The sequence below is a fragment of the Stegastes partitus genome, unplaced genomic scaffold (genome assembly GCF_000690725.1).
Source record: "Stegastes partitus isolate 25-593 unplaced genomic scaffold, Stegastes_partitus-1.0.2 Scaffold536, whole genome shotgun sequence".
Taxonomy (NCBI): Eukaryota; Metazoa; Chordata; class Actinopteri; family Pomacentridae; genus Stegastes; species Stegastes partitus.
In genome coordinates, this window is record NW_007578267.1 from 270,364 (window position 1) to 297,201 (window position 26,838).

Consider the following 26,838-nt stretch of genomic DNA (forward strand, 5'->3'; position numbering starts at 1 on the left):
CAAAGATATGAGGAATGCTTTCTGCCGATATGATCTTGTCTGCAGCAAAGAAAGCAATCCGCTGTTTAATATTGAATGACCACTGCCGTTACTTGGCCCAACAAAAGGCTTTTGTGCTGCTTCCGCTTGACCACTTCACACAAAAAAAAAGCACATCAAAAGAAGTCTGAGCTCCCTGGTCGCCACCTTGGCCTTCCCGCTAACCCCACTGTCCATGACCATGGATAAGGGTGGATTGTATCACAATTGGTCTGGTATCCAACCAATGGGGCACTATGGGTCAAAGCTCAAAGTCAAAGGCAGAACACAGGGGACCGCTGTGAGGTCCACAGGGAGGTGCAAAGCCCACCTGCCCACATTCATAATAGAAAACCCACCAGCTGTCACTGCTTCCTCTGTCTTTTCTCATTTTCTTTCAGCCTTTCTTCACCTGCATTGAGAACAACAGTGAGCGAAAGAAAAATAACATAAAACTAAATATTGTCACTCCAGCTTCTTACTATTAGTAAGAATGTTGCCCCCAACTTTGTGTCTTTGCAAGAAATATCGTCCCCAAAACCCGCAAATCCGTCATCTCTGCACGGAGCAGGACAATTTTTCTGTTGTCACTCTGTCCTTCAGTGTCAACAAAACACCAAAACCACTACAATGCCTGCGTAATGATGTGCAAACAGTTCTGACACTCTTCCCTCTGGAGGTTGTGTGATCTCAACAATGAGGAATGCATATAAACCCACCTAACGAAGCACATGTGGCCCAGAGGGATTCTTCATCACTGCGATTTAAAACATAATAATAGGTAAAATGTCACTCCTTACGTCATATTTTGAAAATTTATGAAAATTGCTAGTTTGTTCGGTTACCAAAAAAAACAAGTTTACAAGGTGCCACGAGGGAATGAATGTGAAGTCATTGGAGCAGCATCGCCTACAAAGACCTCATATGAAGGTTATGAGCTGGCGCTGATTCTGTAAACACTTGGTCCCAATAGAAGCTGCTGGAAAACCTTGATTGTTCAGAGCAGGCCCCCTCTCCGTGATAGAGCAGGTGCACCATCTGGCATTGTGAACTTTGAATGCCGGTCTACAATGCTGCAGCAGTGCAGGCGTGACTCATATGTTTATATGTGATTGAAAGCAGAGCACCGAGAAGATACTGGATCCAATGGTATGTGGACTCCAGAGAGTTTCAGTTTGTCTCTCGCCGAACAGGCTGGATCCATGTGACACGCCCCTGCTGCGTCCCGTCTCAGCACCCGGCTTAACCGGCCTTCAACCCTCGCGAGGGAACATGAAAGTCTCCCATTTCCCCCCACTGAGAAAACAATACAAAGTTCACCATAATATTAAGCAGTTATTTCACCCTCACCACACCCCTCTGAACAATTTGTTCCCCTCGTGGAATGTTCTGGAGCAGGAGATCTGTTTTTGTTTGCGTCGTAGCGAATTAACAGCGGGGGGGGGTGTTAAAAGTCGGTCAAGCTTAGCTGTCGGAGCGCAAATTAATAAACAAACTTGAGCTGCAAAAAGAAAACTTTCATTGAAAATATCACTGGAAAATGCATCAATGATGGTCCTCCGTAAATGGAGACCATATTAGTGTAGAATTTGATTAGAAACTAGTAAAATCTACGCCTCCTCCTTTACTTCTGCCACTATGCCAACTCAGTTAACACATTGCTGCTACAAACTGTGAGAGGCAGGTAAGGGCTCCACACAAACCTGGCAAGTGGAGATTAAAGGTGTAGTCTGTCAGTCTTGAGAAAGATCGTGAATATTTAGAACGTCTCTAGATAGTCAGAATGTGCCAGATTTACCATTTCTTTCGCTCCCACTGCCTTCTTTCCCCTTCATCTTTCCAGAATATGGAAACGATACAGTCTGTGTTTGAGGTATTAAGGTGGCATGATCTGGATGATGTAGGAAATGAAACCAGAGGGAAAAACATCAGAGGGAGAATCAGCCACAATTGCTGATATTTGCATGTCCCAAATCTGATGACCTAACAAAAGGGCTGAAGTTATGGTTTTTTAAAACGTCGTAGCACAACACAATCTGCCATAGTGGCCCACTTGACTGATTCATGGTTTGTTTTTGTCAGACTAATTAAATATAAATTTCACCGTTAAAATTTTCCATGTGGAATAATGCAAGCTGTAACTGACTTAAACAGCAGACACAAGTCATCAGAAGACAGAAAATGTTCTTTGCAATGTTTCCATAGGACATGTTTATGTGCTTTTTGAAGTACTGCAAAAAGTTCATGGAAACTGCAAAACTTTAAAAATACATAAATACATTTATATTTGCTTGAGGTGGTTTCTAACTTTTTTTAATAAAGACTTGAAATCAAAACACTTTTTCCAAATAAGTTCTGACATAGCAAACCTTTAACTCTCATAATTGATCCGTTGCTTCTTTTGTCCTTCATTGTTTTCATCTTTGGACAATATGAAGCACGTCTAATACCAGCTGAGATGAAAGAATAACTACAGTGTTTCCATCTGAAAACAATTCCTGAAGGCATCCCTCTAATTTTTTCTAATAGATGGCCAACATTTTGTTTGTCTTCATCTTCTTTGAGGTCTTTTAGGAGTTGGCAAACAAGTGGTTTAGTAGTTGGCTTCTTCTAGTCTGTTTACTGGAGCAAAGCAGTCAAAAAGGCAAAATGAAAACAAGTTAATTTGCTTTTCTTCTATTTCTTTTGCAACATTTCTAAAACGCACTTCAAATTACTTAACAATTATATGGATACACTGTTAATGTCAATGTAACTGTTCAATCCAAACATCTACTTCATATTTGCTACAGAACTCTAGCTTCTGTGTTTATTCTATGGTAACACAAGCTTGTCCTTGTTAGCAATAGCTGTATGTATAGCTGTTGTGCATCTTGCAGTTAGAAGACCACTACTCATACACTACTTTTTCTCCCTCTTTGCTTCTTGTCAGCTTCACTATCTTTCAGGTTATTCTTGCATAACTACCATAACTGACTCTTTGGACCACTGAGCTTATGGCAGCCCGCACTCTGGCAGAGCAATGCATGTAACATCTTTGGCCTTTTCCACATTAGGATAATATTGCCTCTGCACGGAGCTCTCTGCGATGCTATCCTCACAGCTGCCTCGACGCCAGAGGCTGATGCAATCTCTCTTTCGTTAAACGCAAATCTGCCTGACAGGACACCTTCAATATTAATTTTGTTTCTGGCGAGCCAGGTAAAAGCGGAGTCGTATTTTCGTGCATGTTCTTCATTAAGCACAGGCTCTCGCCTTCGGATGATGTTCAAAACCACCCCGCTCTCGCTTCAAGACGTTAACCATGTAAGGCAATTTACCTAAACACAGTGGAAGTCGAGAGTGAAGAGTCGTGGGAAACTCGCCTGCGACTGAAGTGGTTAACTTGTCTTTATTTAAACTTAAACACTTCAGGCTTTATGTGGCGAACGCGCCAAACAACAGCCTGTGATGAGAGTGTGGGGTGCCGCAGAAAAAGCCACTTTCCCTTCGAGATAAAAGACTCCGGCCTCAAAAGCATATGTCACACAATAATGAAAATGTGACTTTAGCCCAAGGCATTGAAGCAAAAGCACCGGCAACCTGTTTGTTGATTAGAGGACGGAACACAAAGAGAGCTCAGAGAGGGTCAATGGAGGGGAGGAAATGGAGGGTGTAGATCTATGTTGCCCCCCCACACCCCCTGCTCTCAGCGCAGATTGAAAAAGTGATAAATATGCATGAGTTTGGCTTCGACAGTGAAGGCCTTTGATGGTATGGTCTCTATCTCTGGAGCAAACAGGCTGAAAATAACTGTCTGAGACTGTTGACTTTGTGTTTGTGAACAATGTGCACTTTTAATGAGTAGGAAGACTTATTCATACAGTGTGTGTATATATAGAGACGTACTGTATCTCGTCTGCTCTTTAATCAGAGCCTCTTGTGGGTAAAAGTAAAACAAAATTTATCTTCATTAATAAGTTCGTCTGAGATCAATTTCAGTAGCCATTTATGCTCTGGTCATTAAGTCTCAGTCCATAATGTTCCCATTAAGATGATTTTGTCGTTGCAGAAATTGGAGTGATTTCAATATCGCACGATTTTATGACCCATAAAACCTGGAAGTGTTTTTGGGTAATTAAGGTGCCAGCTTTTAAATAGGAAGAAGAATGTGTGTAATTAAAAAAAAGAGATGGTGTTTCTGATTTTACGAAAGTGTTTTACGAATGCGATGTTAAGTTGTCTTTTCAGAAATATGAACCTCTCCCCCTTTAAATGAAATCCGATATCTCATCCTACAGTATGAGTGCTTCATTTTCCTATCTCATTTCAAACTTGTTTAAATCCTACGACCTCTACGCTGAGTGATCAGAGTTCTATCACAGTTGACTTTCGGTACAGCAGTAAGATAGCGTTTTGAAGAATATTAAATGTGCAGGTTTATTTCTTTGGTCTCTGGGCCCAGTCTTGATTTAATCTGAAAACTGTCTGGACTTGATCTCGTCTGGGAGTCACCTTAAGTGGTCTTGACTACACCAAGAATTACTCCTGATGCATGTGTTTCTAATACACAGGGGAGGGATTACGTATGTTATTCAAACTTGACTGAACAAAAGAATGTTTTATGCTTCTGCTCGGAAAAATAATGATCCTCAGTGGTTCTTCAGATGGACCTCTGGCTCCTCCAGACTCATTCCCAGCTAAAGAATCTACTTAATTTAGGGGATGGGTCTTCACATACTTCATGTGGTCTTTTAAATTATTAAAGGTTCTTCATATTTATCTGAGTTATTTGGTTTGGTGGTAGACAATGGCATCAAATTGGAACTAACAATGATTTTTATTGTAGATAAAACATCAGAAAACAATAAGAAATGCCCATAACAGTCTTTCAAATCTCAAGCTGGCATCTTGTAATATATCACACTGTCTAACTAAGAACCCAAAACAATAATATATTGCAATGAAAAGGAGCCAGAAATGGTGCAAATTATTTTATTTTCATTAAAAGTCATTTATTAAGTCATATTCAAATACAATCACATGGGTCCACCAAGTACTGTCTTACAAATGGTTCACTGAGGAACCAATTTTTGCAAGATTTCTTTGGAGCACTATTTATGGTGCCTGAAGGAACCACTTTTTGATGGCTCCTTGGTGCAAACTTGGTGGTTTCTTCAAAAAAGGGGGGTTCTTTAAACAACCTCTTGCTCAATCAGGACAAAACTGAGGTCTTGGTCACTGGTGGTGAAACTCGGAGAGAGAAGCTTAATGTGAAACTGTTAGCACTGCATTAAATCATGAGAAAAAGTTCGAAATCTAAGAGTCACCTTTAACGCAGATCTGATTTTTGAGCCTCACTTTAGAGGCATAACCAAGAATGCGTTTAAAGAACATTGTCATGGTGCAGCTGGTTCTTTCTCGGACAAATATAGAGACGTTACTACATGCTTTAATTCCAGGCAGGATTGATTAGTTATATGTTCTTTTATTGGTCTCCCCAAGAAGAATACATCTCCACTACTTTAAATCTCAGCAGGACAAGTGCTGAGTAAGGCCAGATGCAAACATTACACCAAGTATAAAGTCTCTGCGCTGGTATGATCCATTTTTTGGTTTATAACGTTAAACCAAAAGTCACAACAACTCAGTGAGCGGTATTGTTTTAATCGCCTTTTTATATCCTCTGTTCTGAAAGCACTTTATCTTGTATGTCATTTGTATGAAGAGGTTTTATTGAAGTAAAGCCTGACGGATTGTTGAAAATGATCTTTGTGGAACTGCACATGGTTCTTCTAGAGCATCACTGTGAATAACCATTTTTGGTTCCAGTCAACACCTTCATTTTTCTGAGTGTGGAAACCCTCTGGGCTACTTACAAATATTACACTGTATATTGTATGTGCAGTCTGTGCTGTAGTTGCAAATCATTGCCTTACACCCTCTGTAAATATATAGTGGCAGCTGTGGTCCTCCCAGGTGTGAACTGTGGCAGGTTTTAAAAACAGCCTCCAAATCCTAAAAGTTACAATGCTGAGTTTTCTTCTCAGACCTTGTGGGCTCAAGTGTGGACTCAGGAGATTAATGTGGGCTTGTATGTATCTGTTACGCCTCAGTTTAGTGGACATAGGAGAAAACCCCTCTCATGGCAGTGTTGAAACTATTTGTATGTTTTCCTTCTGCCCCTCAGACCTGCAGGCCTCCCAGTCCTTTGAACACTACAGTATATCAGACAAGGCCATGGACTACAGGATCCTGCAGATGGACGAGGACCAGGACAGGATGTATGTGGGCTGCAAGGACCACGTCCTCTCCATGGACATCAACAACATCACCCATGGCACGCTTAAGGTCAGCAGATGTTGAGGATAGTGTTTTCTTCGACTGCGATGCCGGCATTTCTTTTCTTTTGCAACCACAAAGAAGAAAATGAAAGCGTTATGTAAACACTGTATGTAAGCTCTGTACGCTGTGGATGTTATTCTAATATATGCAGTGATATGCAAATTAGCATACATTTGCGATGATCGGTGCAAATTTCGGGTTATTCAGAAGTGCCATAAAAATGCTCGAGCTCTCTTATAGCTAATTCTGCATGCAGTGAAGGAATTATCTCCCGTGTAATTGACAGGCGTGAAGTGCATAAACAGATGGGAAAGCGTTTAGGTTCCCCCAGGGAGTGCTGCGCCGCATCCATTTTTTTTTTTTCCCAAGTAAATTGCTTGATAGATTCATCGAGCCAGACCTCTGAGCACCTCTCCGGGGTTTGAAAACACACGCATTCCCCACTAGATGACGGCTAACTGTAATCACCCAAACTCCTAAAAACAGAAACTTTCACAGCGTTTGTTCCTTTTCCATAAATTTTCCCTGTGATTTCCGTCTGACTGAACAGGATATGATCAAACCTCATGAGCATATTCATGTGATTCACGCCTCTCTCAATCTGTTACCGGAGGGCTCGGTGACTAATTTGAATGCTGTGCTGTTTTTATCACCAGGTGTTTTGGCCGGCGTCTACCAGCAAAATAGAAGAATGCCAAATGGCAGGCAAGGACCCCACAGTAAGGACAGCAGACCTTTCACAGCCCACATCTTGGATCGCCTTGGGGCCAAGACACTAAATATAGCAACACAAAATAATACAATTAACAAACAGAGATGCAAAACTGGTGGTAGTTTGTGGCAAAAGTAAACATCTGTTGCCACAAACTTAACAATTTTTATTTTTTGTTTTATCTTGAAGACTATTTTACTTTTTTAGGCCTCCTGTTTGTGAGGTCTTTTTTGTTTTGCTATTTCTGTTTTGTTTCACTTTTATATTCATTTTAAAAAGTGATTTTGGATACAAGAAATAACACATTTTTTCCTCTTACAAATGAAAGTTGAACCCACCAGCAATCAAACTCAGACTTTCAGACTTTGTTCTGGTGTGACCATTAGCAGATATTAGCTAATGTTAGCTAATGCTAGGAAACTTTAGTATTTCTATAATGCTGAATTAGTTTTCTGACTTTTACGGATTTTCTCCACTCAGCGGTGGAAAGTAACCATCATTTTCACATTTTTTCGACATCTTTAGCAGATGTATTTTATCAATACAAAACATAATCAACAAATACATTTTGATGTAATGTTATAGATTAATAAAAACCTTTATTAATGTTGGCAATTCACAAGCTACCCAGCTGATAAACTACATAAAGTCATTCAGACACCTTCCAATAATGTACATTATTGTGATATTAATTCGTCTGCAAAATAAGTACTTTCACTTTTGGTAGTTTTGATTTCTTTTAATGATGATATTACTTAAGTAAACAGTCACATGCTTGGCTTTTATTTGTGTAAAAGGAGTTTATTTTGACACTGTGTGCTTTTATTTCAGTACAAGATCTGAGTACTTCTTCCACCACTCCTGTAGCTGTTACAGCAGATTTTACTAAAATTAAACTACTTTTTTTTGCATTTTTTTGTAGAATCAGATACAAATACATTAGAATACCAACATATAAACATATCTGTGATAGGTCAATACTATCCAATAAAATCAGCCAACTGACATATTGTTAAGCTCTAGTAGACAGACATCCATCCAAATCATTAATTAAGGCCATCACATCCCCAATACTGCTTTGGACCAGTAACTAGAAGCTAATATGAAGGTTGCTAATGGTCGTTAATCTCAACCAAATGAAGTACTCTAGATTGGACGGTTCGAAAGCCCTGATACTTTTCCTCCATGATGATCAAGATCTAGACTAAAGGTTTCGGCAGCTGCTCCCAGAATCCGCTCCTCCAAGCGGGCCGACAGCGGAAGCTACCTCCTGGGATTTCCCTCTCGCATCAGCAAGCGGCAGATGTCCACAGGGTCACCGACTGGCCCGGAGTCCTCCTGGCATCGGCGCAGTTAGTCAGTGCAAGTGCGAGGCGTGGGAGGATTGAAGGCCACGGATCGCTGTAGAAAAAATAAACCGGAATCAAAGCCTGCAAGTGGAACACAGCTCACTGACGCAGAGATTTCATAAGCCGGCCTGATTCTGGGCAGCACTTGTTAGCTGCAACCAGATTTAATGAAGACATACAGCAAGACTCAGAAGACTGATTCCCTCCTCCGCCTTTGTTTTCCTCTAATTGGGTTGTTCTGAAACAAGTACATGCACAGCTGCCTATAGATGCTGCAGTGCAGAGGATGGGAGAGTGGAAGGAGAAAACGAGGCTTTACTTTGAAAAGGAAGAAAGTTTCACAAGTAATCTTTTAAGCAAGCATCACTCTACAACTCGTTTCTCCACCACCTCTCCATCCTCACGCAGCAGCTGGAGTAATGGAGTTTAGCTGAACATGCAGAGATAGAGGCTGTTTCCAGTCACTGAGTGATTTGTGCTGCTCTGAGTCATCGCTCGCCGGCTGCAGACAGGCTCCCACAAATATTTGGGTGAGCCATCTCCATGTGGAGCCACCCGACGGCCCTTTCTTCCTTCCGTCATCCCCTTTTCTTCTCTGCCACCCTAAAAAAAAAAATTCACTTTCTGCCCGACTCTTTCCACTTTTTCCAACTCTTTCGACATCTTTCGGATTCTTGTTTTACCGCAGTCATTTTCTCTCATCCACGCTCTACTTTCTCGTGGGCTATTTTTTTCATGAATCAGAGCCCCCCCTAGACTACATCTGTTATGATTACCCTCCCCATCTGTATATATTAAGTTCCCCTTCTCCGATAGAATCTGTGGTCAAGCGGGGCTCCAGAGAGCGGCCGCACATTGTTTGCGCCGGAGGGTGGCAATGGAGGAGAAATGTAGACGAGCCGGGTTGATTAAGTCTGTTTGCCGCTCGCTCAGAGTCTCCACTTTAAACTTGGTGTGATCGCCGCTTGCACTCGAGGCCACGATGCTGTTTATCTGGCATTGGTCACGAAGGCTCCGTGCGGACGGACAGGAAGAGGGGAAAATAAAAACAGGGTAGCGCCGCATATGTTGCTCTGCAAGGCCGACATCAGATATAGGTGCAGGCTCCAGGAGGGTGGGATGAAATGAACGGGTGATAGAAGTGAGGAGAACGCAAGACAGACAGACAGAGGGATGAAGACGAGGAAGATGAATAACAGGGATGGGCATGTGGCGGTGAAACGTTCAGTTGCTTTTCATTGATAGCTCTCAGTGGAGCCGTGCGCACCGGCCGTGAGCTGCAGCAGCTGCCATTCCTGCAGCCATGGCCAAGTTCCTGACGGCTCCCTGGATATGCCTTCTTCTTTTCCGCTCCCTCTCCCGTCGTTTCTCCACTCGTTTTCTGCAAACTCAGGCCTAATTAGCCTCAACGTCCAGCGCCCTCACTGCTGCTGCTGCTGCTGCTGCTGCCTGGTTTGGGAAATGGAAGCACAGATGGATCGAGATCAGTAGTCGGCCTTACCTAGATATATCACATATACCACTGACGCTCTTTTTCCGTTGGCCTTAATAGCACACCAGTGGGATCGTTTGATTGTACGGCCTGCGATTGTATAACAACGAGTGAGATAAGTTTGAATTACTCCCTCTTATGGAATAGGACACGTCAGGAGAGATAAACAAGTTCTGGAATTGATGTTCCACTTGGCTGTATACCAGGAAATAGACCCCTCCTTGTTTGTGTGCAGTGAGTGATGGCTGGGATTACAGCGATTAGTATTTATATTGTGGTAATGAGTGCAGTAAAATGGATTAGAGCAGTGTTCCCAACCGTTGTTTTAAGTCATTAAACTAAAGATTTATTAGCACTGAAGTGACAATGTGCAACATTTTGACCTTGTAAAATAGTCATAAATTGTAATCCATTGTTTTCGAGTGCAGTTGCATAGATTTAATGTTTGTTTTTTTGTGTGTTGTGACACTCATCACAACTTTCAAACTAATTGGAAGTATCTTTCAAGTCTGCACCATTTTTCTTTCTTTTCTGACAGCCTGGTGTGATGAAACGACAAGTAAAAAGCCTAAAATATGTTCACACGACATGCAGAATATTTTTAAAATGGCACACTGTGATTTAAAAGTCATGTTTCTTCACTACCCCAAAACAAAAAAAAGTTGTTTTTGTGTGTGTGTACATGTGCATGAAAGAAATGTGAACATGTATGCCTATATGGACACCAATCAAGATGTTAATTTCATGACTACATTACAAACTGCTGAGACGATGCTGAACATTTGCTGGCCCCTGTAAACAAGCAGAAATTAGGATTAGTGTTCTGTTAAAATGCTTAGCTATTGTAATGTGTGTTATACAAAATACCTTAGGTTCGTTAACATTAGCTCACATTACCTCTTCATATTGGTCATGCCAGACTAGAAAAAGAAACAGGAAAGCTGCATATTGCATTGATTTCAACAACAGTGCTTTTAATGAATTCACAACTTTATTTGTAAGAGGAACAGTGGTCTCAAACCGACATGATCTTGCTTTAAACCTCCCATATGTTAAAAATCCATTATGTTTAACATGTCTTAACATTGGAGGTGTAAAATAAAAGCTATGAGAATATGAAAATCCTTACCACTACCAATCCTCGGACCCCTCCACAGCTAGATAGCCTCCCAGCTTTACAAACAAATTTAGCATTTTTGCGTAATCCCACACCTTCGCTGCTCAGTGCTTTTGCTATGCTGGGAATTTCTCCATGTAAAATGATCACTCAGAGAGAGAAAGTTAGAAGTGATAGAAAGTCTGTGTCTTTCACACTCATTAAAGTCAGTCTCAGCTGCCTCTACTGCTTTGCTCTGAGCTGTCAATCACAGGCCCAGAGTCCATTTAGAACAGGGCTAAAACCAGCGGATACACAAATGAAAGGATTCTTCACAATATTTTTTAGCTAAAACTGTTCCTGAAAACATCTTAAACTTTCAATAACCCTCTGAAAACTTGCTCAATAAGGAACATTTAGCAGTTTACTGTGAGTTCAGAATGTGACTCCTCTGTCTTTTTATGTGTTTGTCTTTGTTTATTTGTATTCTCCAGCACGGCTGTGGGAACTTCATCCGGGTGGTGCAGCCTTACAACAGAACTCATCTGTTCATGTGCGGCAGCGGAGCGTACAGTCCCGTCTGCGTGTACATCAACAGGGGCCGCCGACCGGAGGTTGGTGCACGATGACAGATTCACTTCATTGAAGAAACAAACTCATGATGAAATAAACAATACGGAGACATTTGGTTCAGTGCAGCCGCCACTGTAACTGCTGAGAAAAGAGAGATTAGATTCTCCAGTAGGTTATACACTGTGGTTGTCCAATAAAATATTTAGATACACTATATAAAAGTACATCTGTAAGTATTTACAGCATGAATAATGTGAGAATGTAGCATTAAAATGAAAATCATTAAAAGGTGGATTGGTTTTCTCCTGATAGTATCCAGCTGTTCTTCAAAAAACCTTAAAGAAGTGCATAAATAGACATAATGAACAGTGCAGTTACCAAAAAATGTGCAACCAGAAATGTGCAAATACATAATTAACATACTGCAACAAGTATACAAGAACTGCAAACACAGAGCACGCAGTAAACACTGTACGATAAATAAGCTTTGCTGTGTCAACTCTGCTGAGTAAACGCAGTTAATGCGCCATGACTCGCTCGGGAAAGTTGTTCTAAACTCTTCACTTCTTTAATTCCCCCGAAAAAAACACCTGCAGTCGACTGTTAATGTCACCTCTGTGCTGATTAAAATTAGTGTGTATACTGCCACCCAGAGCAAGTTAACAAAACTCGTTTATTATGTGGGAGATTAGGTAATTACAAAAATGCCTAAAGGGGGGCGTCTAAGCAGCATTTTTATTTTTTTATAAATCAGCTTTTATGTAATTATTTGGAGGCTTAAACCAAAATATAACACCTTTTTGATTGACTGCTCCAACATTATGAAACTGAATTTTATTTGCATCTTTCTCTATTGGAATGAGAACAACATAATTCAGAAATCTAAGTCCGGGAAATGTATGCAGTGGATGACAACAAGTGTACACTACGCTGCTATAGTCGCATTTTATTTTTTCTGATCTTCAAAGACTTCAGAAGTGTTGCTATATTGCAACAACAAAAAAAAACGTCCATACCTTGATATGAGCAGAGTTTTTATGTAGTCAGTTTGATGCCGCATGAGAGCGAGGTGCTGAGGATTAAAGGGAGAAAATGGAAGTCTAGTGTCAGTGTTTTTCGAGCTCTCATCTCCGGCCACACGGCTCTGGAAGTGAGCGCGAGGAAGCCCTCCAGGAGAAAAGTGCTCACTGAGTGAACAACATTTAGCCACAGACTGTCGGCTGCTGCCAAACACTAATAAGCCAAGCGAGAAGAGCTCCAGACCAGGCTCTTTCCTCACTGCGGTGCCTTTTGTCATTTGAGGTTTTTGTTTGAAAGGCAGACTGCTCTGTTTGCAACTTCTGAGCTCGAACATGTCAGTGTCGGGGGGGAAAAAAAATAAGATCTGGTGAATGTAACAAGCTGCTGTGCTGGGAAGTTGACAGTTAGGTCTCGGTGTGGACCTTTTGCCTTTTGAACGTGCCTCAGACAGGTTATTTGCATTTTGTGTGTTACTTTTCAAAAGATGCACAGTGAATTATGCATTGCAATAAATCTCTTAGTAAGGCTGTTAGTCTTTTATTCAGTATTTAAATCTTTATTGAGTGTCAGAACTCTGCTTGTTTTCATAAATTCCCATGCAACATTTATTATAGCGCATTCATGTGGTGTCGGAATAATCGGAAAAGTTCGTTTCCGACTTATAAAGTTCTTGTAAACACCCCATTTAGTCAGAACAGCATGTTGGAAATAATGTAAGTGCATTACATGCTACATTGCTGAGTTGTTGGAGTTAAATATGCAGAACGAAATGTTTGATTGAGCAGTGCAAAGTCCCATAATGCTTATAGATCATATATAAAAGATAAACGTAGCGATCCCGATGACAACCATTGGTTTGAGGACTGCTGTTTTTAAGCCTTGAGTTTGAAATCTGCCTGTGCTCTTTTGAAACATAATGAGCAAGGAATACATTAAACTGCAAACTCAAGGAAAACGTACGCACCACTACTGTAGTGATTTGTCAATCACAAGTTAGGCCGGCGCTGAAGCACATCCTACGTTATTGTCTATGTCTGAAACCAGTTACTGAGACCATAAACTAATGAGGAAAATGTTTAGGTCTGAGGGAACAGATCCAGTGAGAAGTAGGGTCAGTTTCTCAAAGACATCTGTAAAATCTGATCATTTTTGTTACCAGACGAGTCGCCCCCTGCTGGCTGTGAGAAAGAATGCAGGTTTAAAGTACTTCAACTATTGCATCACTTTTTAGATCATTTATACACATTTTAAGCTTATCAATAATTATGACATTTATTTTGGAATATGGCATTAGGTTGTAAATGTTGCATATTCCAACTTAAAAACAAAAAGGTTTCCAACTTAAAAGGCTGAAGAATGTCTTCCCAGTTCAGGAAATGGGATCATTTAAAGACAAAGTGAACGGACAGTTAGTATTTGCATTTGTTATTTGTTGACGAATGACAGTATTTTAAAGATATCCTGTGGATGTTGTGTAAAACATCAAAATGTCTCAGTCGTAAATAGTAATTTGCCTCACCAAAAAGTTAAATAAACAACTGACAAGCTCTTAAAAGCACCTTTAGTCCTTCTCACTGATTAAAAAAATCCAGAGTCCACGACTATGTTTTGCTCCAAAAGTGTAAAGCAAAAAAATCTCCTAATTAACTGAGAAGTCAATTTCTCTGAAAAAAAAAAAATCACTCTGCACAGTCAAGGTCAAACATCCAAATGAAGAAAAATAAATGGAGAAAGGCTTTAAGATTAAGACGACTGTTTTCCTGCATTGTAGAGGTTAATGACAGAACCTGCCAGATGGAGTCGGTCCACCTCCAGAACCTCTTGGCCAACAGACACATTTTCCTGGAATAATGCTGCTTAACTGACGTCACCTCTATTCAAGGAAGCTACAGCAGCACCGTGGGTCGGAGCTAAATAGGATGAGATGAGAAGTGCTGTAATTTACCCAGGTTACTGTGAGAGGCGCCTGGACCGTCCAGTCTGCCACCGGGAGGGGGGCTGGGACTTGGCAGCGCCTCCACCTGCAATGGAGAGATGGCTATCCAACACATTAGCGGGGAAATTCCTCCTCTCCTCCCAAATGGAATGTTCTTTTTACTGTCCCACATGGAGCAGTTAAGGTAGACCAGGGCAGGACTGTCTGTGCTTCCTTAAAAACCCAATAAAAGGAGAACCTCAGCGCGGCCGTCTTTGTGGGACATTTGTTTTGCTCATACATGTGGTTTTATTGTAGCAGAGGCCACTAGGCAGAATGACGGATCGAATAAAACTGTCTCCAAAATATCTGACTTCCTCTTTTTCCTCTGTGGCAGGAACAAGTATTTCACATTGACTCCAGGACGGAATCAGGAAAAGGGAGGTGCTCCTTCAATCCTCAAGTGAATACCGTCTCTGTCATGCTCAGTAGGTGCCTCCATCTCCTTCGAACTTATTTCTGCAGCTTCAATACCCATGAAAGTGTAACTTTATTTGTGCAGGAATGATTTTTTTGGCTATGCCTGACAATAAAAATAGTTTCTAGGATCACTTCAGAGGCCACAGGTGGGTGTTGTTGGGTAACTTTAGGAATTGCCCTATGCTGGCCAAATGGTATGTATCATCCATATGCTGAAGTATGACTTCAGAGTTAGTCATGAAGGGTAAAAATACTTTTCATTGCATGTTATTCTGGGACTTCCATGAGCACCAGTTTAGGTAGAAGACATCAACATGGGTTTTGTCCCCTCTGTGATTGGAGTACTCCATACATTACTCCATAGCATGCTTCATTTGTACATTAATTACTGACTCCATCTCCACAACACCATGTGACAGAGAGACAGCTAACAGTAGCCCAACCCGGTCCTGTCTATAATGTAAGGAAACACTACAAAGTTTTTTTTCTCTATGCTAGTGTATGTATCTTCATATCATGAGATCTTCAAAAGTGGTCCTCCTCCGCCATTATGGAGGATATTCCAATTACTTAAATGCACTTGAAGAAATGCAGGGAGAGAAGAGGCTTTGGAAGGAGCTTAGGGTGAGGAAACATATTCATTCTTTTATGAAGTGGTAGAACGTCATGAGTAACTGGTGCTACTTATAATGGACGCCATGTAACGTAGGATTCCTCCTTTGGCAGCTTTGGTTCCTACGTCCTTGCATCTCTTCCTCACATCCTCACTGGGAGACATGAATGAAACAAGAACGAAGATATGATTGAGGGAAGCGAGGAGACACATTAGCATAATGAAAAAACAACCAAAGAATATGCAGGACTTGCTAAAAGCTGGAAATAATGTTAGCGATGCTAATTACTTTCTACTTTCTCCAGAGAAGCTGTGTAGCCCAACGTTTTCATTGGACTGTACATAACCAGTGCTATGTTACAGTCTTTTTTATATGCAGGGGCAATTACGTATTCTGTCAATAACATGCCACAAAAGTTGACAACATGCCTCCTCATGACGCCAGTCCTCAAATGTCAGCCAGGCTGGCAGTAGCTATGAGCTGGGACTGGCTTAGCCCACCCAAATGTGCGCCTTCATCACCCAATCAAAAGTTAGTAAAAATATGTTTTTTGGTTCAGTTAAATGAAAAAAATAGCAGAAAAAATATCTGTAGCAGTTCTAACCTCTGAGCCTCCAGACTACAGCCCACTTCCAAAATTGCCTGCTGCTCTTGGAGTATGCAAAGCAAAGAAAAAGCACAAACATGATCTCACTGCTCAGGAAAATCACACACTCAAATGCATTCGCTGCTGTAACTCATGTATGGATTGGAACAAATTAGTGTTCTAAATGTTTGGTAAATAGAAACCTCTAAGGAGGAGATGCCAGTGTCTGACCTCAAACCTTCCCATCATTCATTCATTCTTCTCTATCCTCTGGAGTACCTACCACCCAAGTTATCCATTTATTTTTTCTACAAGCCCACCGTGATATAGCAGGACAGAATCAGCCACAGATGTCAGCCTGCCATGTTAAACATCCTTAAGAGCTTGAGCGTTGCACAAAACTCCAGTTGTGAGGCAAATATACACATCCTAATGTGAATTTTCCTCCATATAAAGTGATGAGAATTCACATTTCAGCTTGAGTTTTATACACAGCAAACACAGAGGTTAACGTCTCCTTCAACTCAGGCTAAACCCTTCCGTCTCCCTGATTCTCTTTCCTTTGATCTCTGATTGGTCGAGGGGGCGCTGGGTTGCTTTTCACACGGATAAAGGTGACACATTGCACCCTCGGCTCTGCTTTCCGACACCTGAGCACCGTCGTGTCAGCAGCCGCTTTGCCAACCGGCGAGTGTCGTCAGAAAACCCCGGGAGGGAGCCAGAGGGGAGGGTCGAATAACCGAAAGGGGCAGAGAGGGCGGCGGTGGTCTGCCAAATGCAGTCGAGGTCAAAGGCAACGTCTGTGGAAGCAGTGATGCGGCACTCGGAGCATCGGAGGACAATCAGAGCCAGTGTCTGGCCTCAATAAAATATGCGCTTCATCTCCCCGTCCTCGTGTTCTGGATTGTCTGTGGCCGTCTGAGTGCTGTCAACACCCACTGCTTAGCAAGCCAGCTTGGATGTGGGCCACATACCCTTAATCCTCCCCTAACTTGCCTCGCATCCTCCAAAAACACATCGTCTGGAACTGATAGATAATGGAGTGAGTGTAAAGGAATGATAAAAAAGCAGCTGTGGAGAATACAAGACGGCTATTAGCAGCAGGACACACAGAGAGAGAGACTGTAGATCTGTTGTTAATTCTATGGTCATTTTCTATAAATAATGATGATAAATATTAAGGATTCCGAACTAAAAATTTGTCAGAACGCTGCTGATGGTGTGTGGTTGCATGTGTTTCCAGATCAAGAGCTGTTCTCTGGCATGTACATTGACTTCATGGGGACAGATGCTGCCATCTTCAGGAGCCTGACCAAGAGAAACGCAGTGCGGACGGATCAGCACAACTCTAAGTGGCTCAGCGGTGAGCACAAAAAGCATTTAAGTGTAGATAATATTGATTGTTGTACACAAACACGTAGTTTTTTTTCTCTTTTGTTTATTGATTGAAATGGTAAAAGCCTCCATTTACCCCTCTTCTCTGTTCCATTCAGAGCCCATTTTCATCGACGCCCACCTGATACCAGATGGAACCGACCCCAATGACGCCAAATTGTACTTTTTCTTCCGCGAGAGGCTGACAGATAACAGCGGAAACACTAAAAATATCCACACCATGGTGGCCAGAGTGTGTCCGGTAAGCGCCTGCGGCTGCGCCTAAATGAATCAACGCTGCATGTTTGGTAGGTTCGAGTTTCTATGTTGCGTTTTTTGACCCCAGAGCGACATCGGGGGGCAGCGGAGCCTGGTGAACAAATGGACCACCTTCCTCAAAGCCAGGATGGTGTGCTCCGTTCTGGAGGAGGACGGCACTGAAACGCACTTTGACGAGCTCGGTGAGGAAATCAGAACATCAGTTTTCATGGAGGATTAACATTGTACATACATTTTTTTATTTTTTTGAATTTCTTGTTTCACTTCCAAGCTCCATATTTTCATGGAAGATGAAACAAGTTTAAACAAAAAACCTTGTTGTAAAAATGATATTGCCAAGAACCAAAAACCATTCTGATTTTTTAAAGTTTGCTATGCGTGGTCCAAGGTTTCCAACGATTGCCGTTTCCACAAACAATCTGTGGAAATTCCGATGTTTAGTCTGGATTACCATTGGAGCCCTTTGTCAAATTTCATAGCAATTCTCCTGCTAGTTTATATTGATGTATGAGCATATCGGTCCGGCCTCAGACTACAAACATCATCACACAGCATTCTAGACCTGCTTTTCTATTCAGGTCATCAGGCTCCTCATCTGTCAGCATGCACATTTATTAATTCCTCATTCGTCCCCTTTTTGGCCCTCGTACCTGCAGGATGAGGTGATGTGGATTATTTGTTGAAGGTATTAAACTAGAATATATGTGCGTTTTTTTTTTTCTTTTCTGTGTGTGTGCACATGTGTGTTTTCCCTTACAGAAAATGTGTTTTTGCTGGAAACTGATCAGCCCAAGGGTCTGCTGGTGTTTGGAGTCTTCACATCCACAAGGTAAGAGCGACGAAGCCAACTGTAACATTCCTGCAGGCCTCAGTGGTTATGTTAATCACTGACTGGATATCAGCAGGAGGGGATGAGCTTGTCAAAGGCCCTCGATACATAGAGACATCATGTGTCAGGTTGCAGAAGAGCCTATTCCGATGATGTGCTATCAGTTACAGCGTCCTGGTGGATTCTCCATATGGCGTTGGTTTTGATCTTCTTTCCTCCTGATCTCTAGCAGCGTTGTGCCACTTTGCTGACCGAGAGTGCAGGAGACACATTCGTAGTACATGCTGATACAGAATATGCATCACACGAAATCCATTGTTGGATGACTTCCACAGGCGTGGAATGAGAGTACTCAGCTGGATTTTTTTTTTTAAGAGCAGAGAGAATATCATTATTGCATTTTTCAAATAGATGGACCCCGGCCACGTTTCTGCACTTAAATAAACATATGAAAACGAATCTGGGCAAATGTTTTGTTCGTTTTGAAACCGAAAACTATAAATGAAAAGCTAAAATTTGAAACCAACAGATGGCATATTAATCTTAAACGATTAGAAGTGAATGAAAAATGTTTCAACTCAGATGTAGAGTTTATATGTTTTAGTATCTCAGACTGCATAAAGAGTCTTGTTAAAAAAGATCTGCGCTATCAAATTAAACACTGTTGATCCCCTTAGGTGGTTCAGATGGAAGTTAAAAAGGTAGATAATGTCCAAAGTTAAAGAGAAGTACTTCCAAACATAAGGAGTCTAATGAGGACCGGGTGACACGGTGGTTAAGAGAAACCATTTGTCATCAATTTCATTACCGTGCTCATATTTCTTACCAAGTTAACCATTCATCTTAATGGTTTATTCAGAACCGTCTAGCTTATCCAGGTCTTTCATCACTTTATGTAATAATACTTGCAGATTTTCTATTTTAGCCTTAGCAGCAAGACAAAAATATCTTTTTTTTAATTATGAAATTACACTTTTACATGTATCCACCGTCTGGAATCAGTCAGAACTATGATGGTCGGATACAGTAGGACTGATACCTTTCAAGCTGCTGTGCTCAGGTCTCTCCAACAGACAGCATGTTACACTGAAACAATCATTTTAGGCTTTTTTTTTTGTTTTGTGAGGAAACATGATGAGATACACACTGTCTGTTTTGTAAAGTGATTTCCAGACTGCTGAAATGTGATCACATGGCAGAATTCCTACTGTCAAAACATGATAAACGCAATGTAACCCCAAGAACCCAACAGATGCACTTTGCATTTAAATTCCCATCTGTTTCTCTGTTGAGTTGCTTTTCACGTATTCATACCAGCGAGGTGGATCACAAATGAAACAACTTGAGCTTCCCAGTGATACCAGTTGCGTGTCAGCGAGAAAAAAAAAATCATTTGGAATTTACATCATGTTCAATTATAGTTACAATCTGCATACGATTCTGCATCCATGTCCACACACACGTTACTCTTGTTCGAATTACTGATGAGCTTTTCATTGCATAGATATGGAACATATGGAAAGTAAGTGTGAAATTGGAGCTTTATAATGATGCTTGTCATTTATTTGTACATAATAAAGTACATTATGAAGAAAGATCAAACTTCTGCAAAGCTATATCTTTACTATTTTATTTGAATTACTCACAACGTTTGTTTTTCTCAACACACCACATATAAAAAAGAACAGCAGATCTTTTCAATGTTACTAGTTTGTTAGAGAAACTAGGTTTTGAAATTACAGCAAATTCTCCAACAAAGGGCTGACGTTACATCCCGCTATGTATGACAAAGAAACATAAAATAATAGGTTTGCTTTTTATTGCAGTGGTTTAAAAATCGTGGTGCGCATCTCACCTCACAAGTAGGCAGTACAGATCCTGGACTATGGGGGACTCCATGTAAAGTGTAAACACATAATGTCATTGTAGGGATTATTTTAATTTCTTGATGCAAAGCTTAAAATAAAACCATTGCAGGTATTATCACATCAAAGGTGGAAGGTCTGCATAGCCTTGAATGCTGTGAAATAAACAAGACACAACACATCTGGCTGGCCTTTATAATGACCAGGGTAATAGCTTAAAAGAAAAGGTAGTGAAATTACCCTGAAATAGCCTCGGGTTCACAAGGTTAAATGTAATCCTTTCTGACATTAAAAATGCAGGAAGGAAAGTGTTCACCACATATTGTACAAAACTCTGTGGTCACCTAAAAAAAAAAAAAACAGCAGCACTGAGCAAACAGCCAGAAGGCTTGAATGGCAAATTCAGAGGCTTAAAGGAATGGCGACTCGCTCCGTCTGTTCTCATCTTTAATTGACTTTGTCTGTTTAACCCAGGGCGACACCGCCACAGGCCTTCGATTCACTTGTTACCTCAGGATCACAGAAAGTCTACAGTAGTGTATCCTGGCTCAGAGGACACAGCCAAAGCAAACAGCCAGGTCCTTAAGGTCTCTGAGCTCAGTGTTATTCCTTTTTCCACACTGTGTTTCTTCCTCCGTCTCCTATTTCCACAATATGCTTCTGTTCCACCCTTTTCAACAAAAGTCTCTTTTATATGTTAAGCAGTGTGGTTTTAAATAACTGAGCCAGACCACATCAGATCTTTGAGGAGGAAATAGGTGAGCTGTCCTCACCGGAGTGTGACAGGGGGTTCACCCGAACTCACATTTCCTCAGAAAGTGGAGGATATTTTTGCTGGGTGGGTCTCTTGAGTTGCGAATGTAGGTTCCCATCAAGGTATTTCATTCAATGTATGCATCTCATTTCCTCAGCTCCGTGTTTAAAGGCTCAGCGGTGTGCGTGTACAACATGGCGGACATCCTCACCGTCTTCAACGGGCCTTTCGCTCACAGAGAAGGACCCAACTTTCAGTGGGTGGCATTCCAGGGGCGCATCCCTTATCCAAGGCCTGGAACTGTGAGTTCATTTTTAGGTCATTCATTCTTCTTTTTATTGGTTATTCCAGTGCGTGATTCCAGAAAATATAACTCCTTACATATTTCAACACTGAAAAGGATTAGGGAAGAGGTAAATCTTGTATTACCAGCCACTTTCCCAAACGAAGAAATCAAAGTATAAACTGAGGACAACATAAAAAAATAGATTCCTACAGAATCAGCTGCAATCAACTAAACATATCTATTAAGATTAAACGAAATAAGGACAAATAATAAATAGATGAACATTCTGAAGTGTCTTTAAATTGCACCCACACTGTTTTGCTCAAAACTGCATTGCTCTTTGACATTTATATTACTTACTGTTCATGAAAAGGCAAGAAATCTTGAATGTTAATATACCCCAAAAAGCATTGTTAGATTGTCTTCCGGGGCTGTAGCTCACATTAAGAGGACGAAGGTCAAGTGGCTGCAGGGGGGAACTTTCCTCTAAGAGAATGTAGGTTTTTGTTAGCTGGGGGGAGTTCAAACTCTTCACTTCAAAACCTTCTTACAGTCTGTATTTTACACGCTCATTTCACTGTTCATAAACAGAACGTAATTAAATTTTGCTAGCTTCAAGCCAGGAAAAATAAACAACTCAAAACAGATCCAGTATTCTCTCAGCAGTGCATCTTCATCTCAAGGGAAAAGGCTTTCAAATCACCCTCAAATTTTGACAATTTTATTTATAGTATTTCAGTAAATTTGAAATAATTGCCTAAAGAAATCTGCACATAAAATAAACTGCAGTATTGGTGACACTTACAAACTGATGTATATAAATAAAGGTGTGTACATATACAATTCATATGTGCCCCAGTACGTATCCTTGTGGGACTCCATGTTTAATTTTCTTACATTCTAACTCATATTCACAACATATTACTTTGCATGATGTAAATAAGTACTCAAACTATCTACAAATTATCCATCATCAAGTTTAGTATTTTTGTCATTGATTCTCAATACAGTTATTTATTCAAATTTTCACAAACAGTGGAATCAAGATTAAAAGCAAAAGGACAAAGCTTGAATGAATATGTGAATGACATTCTCCCTGCTCTATACCTTCCTTCTGTGTCTCCAGTGTCCCGGTGGAGCCTTCACACCCGACATTCAGACAACTAAAGAGTTCCCAGACGACGTGGTGACCTTTGTGCGAAACCATCCGGTCATGTTCAACCCCATCTACCCGGTGGGGAGGAGACCCCTGGTGGTCCGCACCAACGCTGACTATAAATACACATCGGTGGCTGTGGACCAGGTCATGGCTGCTGACGGAAACTACCAAGTTCTCTTCCTCGGCACAGGTGTGTATGTACACGAGTGCTACAGCTTCTCAAAGCACATGCAAAAGATCCAAATGATCCAAATTTCAGTTACTGTGAAAAGACAGAAAATTAAAGCTATAAGTGTATATTTGTGTTTTGTGCAATTTTTGAGTGAAAAAAAGGTGAAAAGAAAGATCAGGCAAAAGTTTGGGCAGCCCAAGAAAAATGCGTCTCTGACCTTTGTTAGCTTGTTGCAGCTGTGGCTTGTTCATAATCATCGTTAGGATCAGCCAGGTGAGCAAAGATTTAGATCAAAGATGTAGAAGTACTCTGACTCCTCAGAGTTTGAACAGCTGCCTAGAATGCTGAACACTAGAATAACTGCTCATGAAGAAGTGGTAAAGTAATAAAGAAATGACTCTCAGAGATAACCGCTCGTAACTTTGCTGTAAAGGTAAATCAAATCCCCTGTTTGACTGGAAAACAACTTGATGAACTTATAACAGTTTCCGGGGCGGCAGCGTTCTACTTTGTGGCAACACTCCACAAATATTACTTTCACGGAAGAGTGATCAGAGGAAACCCTTTTCTCCACGAAATTTAGTGTCAGAAGTTTGCATATAAACATATAAACCAGTCTTGTACTTTTTGGAAACAAATCCTGTGAACAGATGAAGTTGTTTTATGTCCACAACAAGCGAAAGATTTGTTTGGAGAAATGAAAGTGGAGAATTTCACAAAAACAACACGTCTCCAAATGTTAAGCACAGGAATGGATTAATCATAGTTCAGGCTTGTGTCGCAACCGGTGGCACATTCCTCTCTCTTCCGCTGGAAGAGCTAAGAATGGATTCAATTAAATACAAACAATTTGTGGCAGCAAACATCACAGCATCTGTAAAAAACAAACAACAACAACAAAAAAAACTGAAGATGAAAAGAGCATGACTTGTACAACAGGATAATGATCATAAAAACATCTTAAAAATCCACAACGGATGACCTCAAGAGGCACAAACTGAGGTTTCCCTGCCGCCCTCACATTTCCGCGAACAAAACATCATCAAAACTCTGCGGATAGACCTCAGAGGAGCAGAGCATGCACGACAGACCAGAACGTAGAACTGGAATGGGTGAAATTCCTCTAAACAAGAACTGAGAGACTACAAAAAGCCTGTAGATGCTGTGACACTTTAACTCTGTTTTGTTATTTTAAAGCTGTAGAAGATGGAAATCAAAACATAATCTAAAACAAAAGATAATGATGTCATCTTCAACTTTCATGCATTTTGGAAAACAGTTTCAAGATTTGTTTGGTTTGTACTGTGACAAGGAAAAGTCTTGACCTCTCTGTGTAAAGTGCCCAGAGATCACTAATTTTGTAAGTTAGCACCATTTTAATAGAACTGAATTAAACTGGACTGAAATCAGATTATCCTATACATACTTATAGACTTGTTTAAACTTTTGCATGCACCTGAATGTAGTTTACTTCATGCCTCGCCGTTTTATGAAGCGATATGATTGGCTGCCGACCCCCGAGACAGCTTTGTGTATTAAAAAAAACACACCAGACCGCTTTAAGACGATGATATGATGAAGATGCAAGTGTAAAGACAGGCTGATCCTGCAAAAAATATGAACATTGGATGTTGTTCCTGGCAGGGACTGGGTGTTTGTCAAGTCGTAAATCTGCAGCGCCGAAATTTTGTCTCACCCTTCTGGCAGCAAGAGCAATTACATAAACACTGTCGACGTGCTTACGACAGATGCCTCGCTGTCAGTTGTTTTCTCTCCTGCATTGTCTTCTGAATGCTTTCATTATGTAGTGTCACTGGAGGTAGCCTTAAGGCCTGCATCCTGGCATCAACACCTTAAATGAAGCAGTTCTGTCCTAAGCCTGTGGCGCCATTAAAGTCTTGTTAGTATGCAGGGAAAGCCATAAGCAAACTAATTTACTGCCACACGCAGTAAAAAAGACCGATACAGACCTCTCTTAGTCGTCATTGAGCTGTTTCACAAGTAAATAATTGCTGAGTGGAGTTTCGTTGCCTCAGCCCTCCATTATCTGCTTTATCTGTTATCAGATTACAGATAATGGAGGGGATAGTACAGTGTGGGTGCTGCAACTAAATAAAACACAGACATAACAGCGCGATAAAGCATGAAGCACAAATGATGCTATAAATAGATCATTGACGAAGACAAATTACTGTGAGCCTGGACTTTGGGCTTTAATTTGAATATATCAGTTGACAGACCTGGCAGCTCGTGTTCTAACTATTGCCACAAGCTTCATGGCAAATTGTTATCTCATGTGTTTCTAAAAACTGAATATGAACATTAACATTAAAACCACTGACAGGCACCATGAATCCCATCGATGATCTTGTTACAGTGACATCTATGAATGGGTGGGATATATAAAGCAGCAAGTGAACGGTCAGTTCATGAAGTCAATAATGTGTTGGAAGCAGGAAACATGGGCGAGTGTTGAGATAAGAGAATCTCTGACAAGGGGGCAAACTGTGATAGTGAAATGATTGGGTCAGAGTATCGCAAAAACAGCAGGTGTTTCCGTTATGCAGCGGTCCGAGGAAGGTCAGCCGGTGTACTGATGACAGGGTTATGATCACATGGAAGAGATACTAAAGCACTCTAAACTGCTGAGAACTTTGGCAAAAAAAAAAAAACAATTTTCAACTTTGATTTTGCTTTACAAGTTACTGTTATTTTATAGATTTTCCCTATTTTGTTAAATTACAGATATTATCCAGTAAAATCACAGAAAAAAGTGTTAATTTACATGTTGACATTTACAAAAATGTCCAAAACTGTACATAATGTCAACATCAAAAAGCCCCACATAGCGTAATTAGTCATTATACAATGTGTGGCCACAACATTGCACTGTTTAACAGCATTTTAAACAGATATTTGCTGTTATTTTCAGGGGCTTTGCAGCATTTAACGGTTCCTTAACATATATTTTCTGACACCCTAATCGCCAGATTTTCACAGTTTGTTTTTTTAATGAATTTTTTCTCATTTTCATGTATGATAGGAAGGTGTCAGAACACGTTGCGTCACAGTTTGCTGTATATTAGGCTGCAAAGCTACAGACTAGTCAGAGTGTCCGTCATGACCCTATGAGTGTCAGAAGTGGACCGTGAAGCGATGGAAGGAGGCCTGGTCTTATGTTACATCAAGTAGCATGCTGTTTACCTGTAGATGAGACGGCAGCAGGATGCATTATGGGAAGCAGCCAGTTGAGGCAATGTTGGGAACCCTTTGGTCCTGGCATTCTTGTGGGTGTTACTTTGACATGTACCCCAAACATTGTTGCAGAGATACATACACACCTTCATGGAAAGGTCTTACGAACATAACAGAGGGTTCGAGGGGTTCACTTTGGCCCCAAATTCCACGGATCTCAACCGAGCGTATGTAGGATTCGCTGGAAAAACAAGTCTGATCCACGTCAACGTCCAGGACTTATTTCAATGCCTGATGTTACAGAACGCTGTCAGAGGTCTTGTGGAGTCCAGGCCTCGATGGGTCAGAGCTGTTCTGATGCCACGAAGAGAAGCTATTCAGCATCATACAGGTGGTTTTAATGTTGAAGCTGATCGGTGTATATCGTGCGTACTAGCGTAATTTATACCTGTCTGTCTCTACAATTATAAAGCTGGAGGTAAATAACAGAAAAAATATGTGTTTGCGAGCCGAATTATGTGCGCATCTGTGCTTGTGCATGTCCATGTGTGCGCATTTGTATTCAACAAACTGCTCTGGGACTCTCTCGTGCAGCTGCTCGTGTTTATCAAGCAGCCTCTCCTTTCTGTTCCTCCTGCCTGGATTCTTGAAGAGAAGCCAGTGCTGTCTAACCATATCTGGTCCTGAAATGGTGCTTTGTCTCACGGATGAGGGAGACGCTCTTATCGGGCACTTCCAGGAGCTGT

General features: G+C 41.0%; 1 protein-coding gene across 2 annotated transcripts in view; it reads left to right on the forward strand.

Annotated features, from left to right (window-relative positions):
* Positions 1–26,838, forward strand: part of sema3c (sema domain, immunoglobulin domain (Ig), short basic domain, secreted, (semaphorin) 3C) — a 52,781-nt gene that overhangs the window by 17,057 nt on the left and 8,886 nt on the right. For both annotated transcript variants that reach the window (XM_008288012.1, XM_008288013.1), the window contains exons 3-12: positions 6,188–6,348; positions 6,999–7,061; positions 11,486–11,605; positions 14,897–14,987; positions 17,423–17,542; positions 17,673–17,815; positions 17,900–18,014; positions 18,592–18,661; positions 21,438–21,582; positions 22,693–22,915. In XM_008288012.1, the coding sequence (XP_008286234.1) occupies positions 6,188–6,348; positions 6,999–7,061; positions 11,486–11,605; positions 14,897–14,987; positions 17,423–17,542; positions 17,673–17,815; positions 17,900–18,014; positions 18,592–18,661; positions 21,438–21,582; positions 22,693–22,915 (1,251 nt within the window). The remainder of the gene's footprint in view (positions 1–6,187; positions 6,349–6,998; positions 7,062–11,485; positions 11,606–14,896; positions 14,988–17,422; positions 17,543–17,672; positions 17,816–17,899; positions 18,015–18,591; positions 18,662–21,437; positions 21,583–22,692; positions 22,916–26,838) is intronic.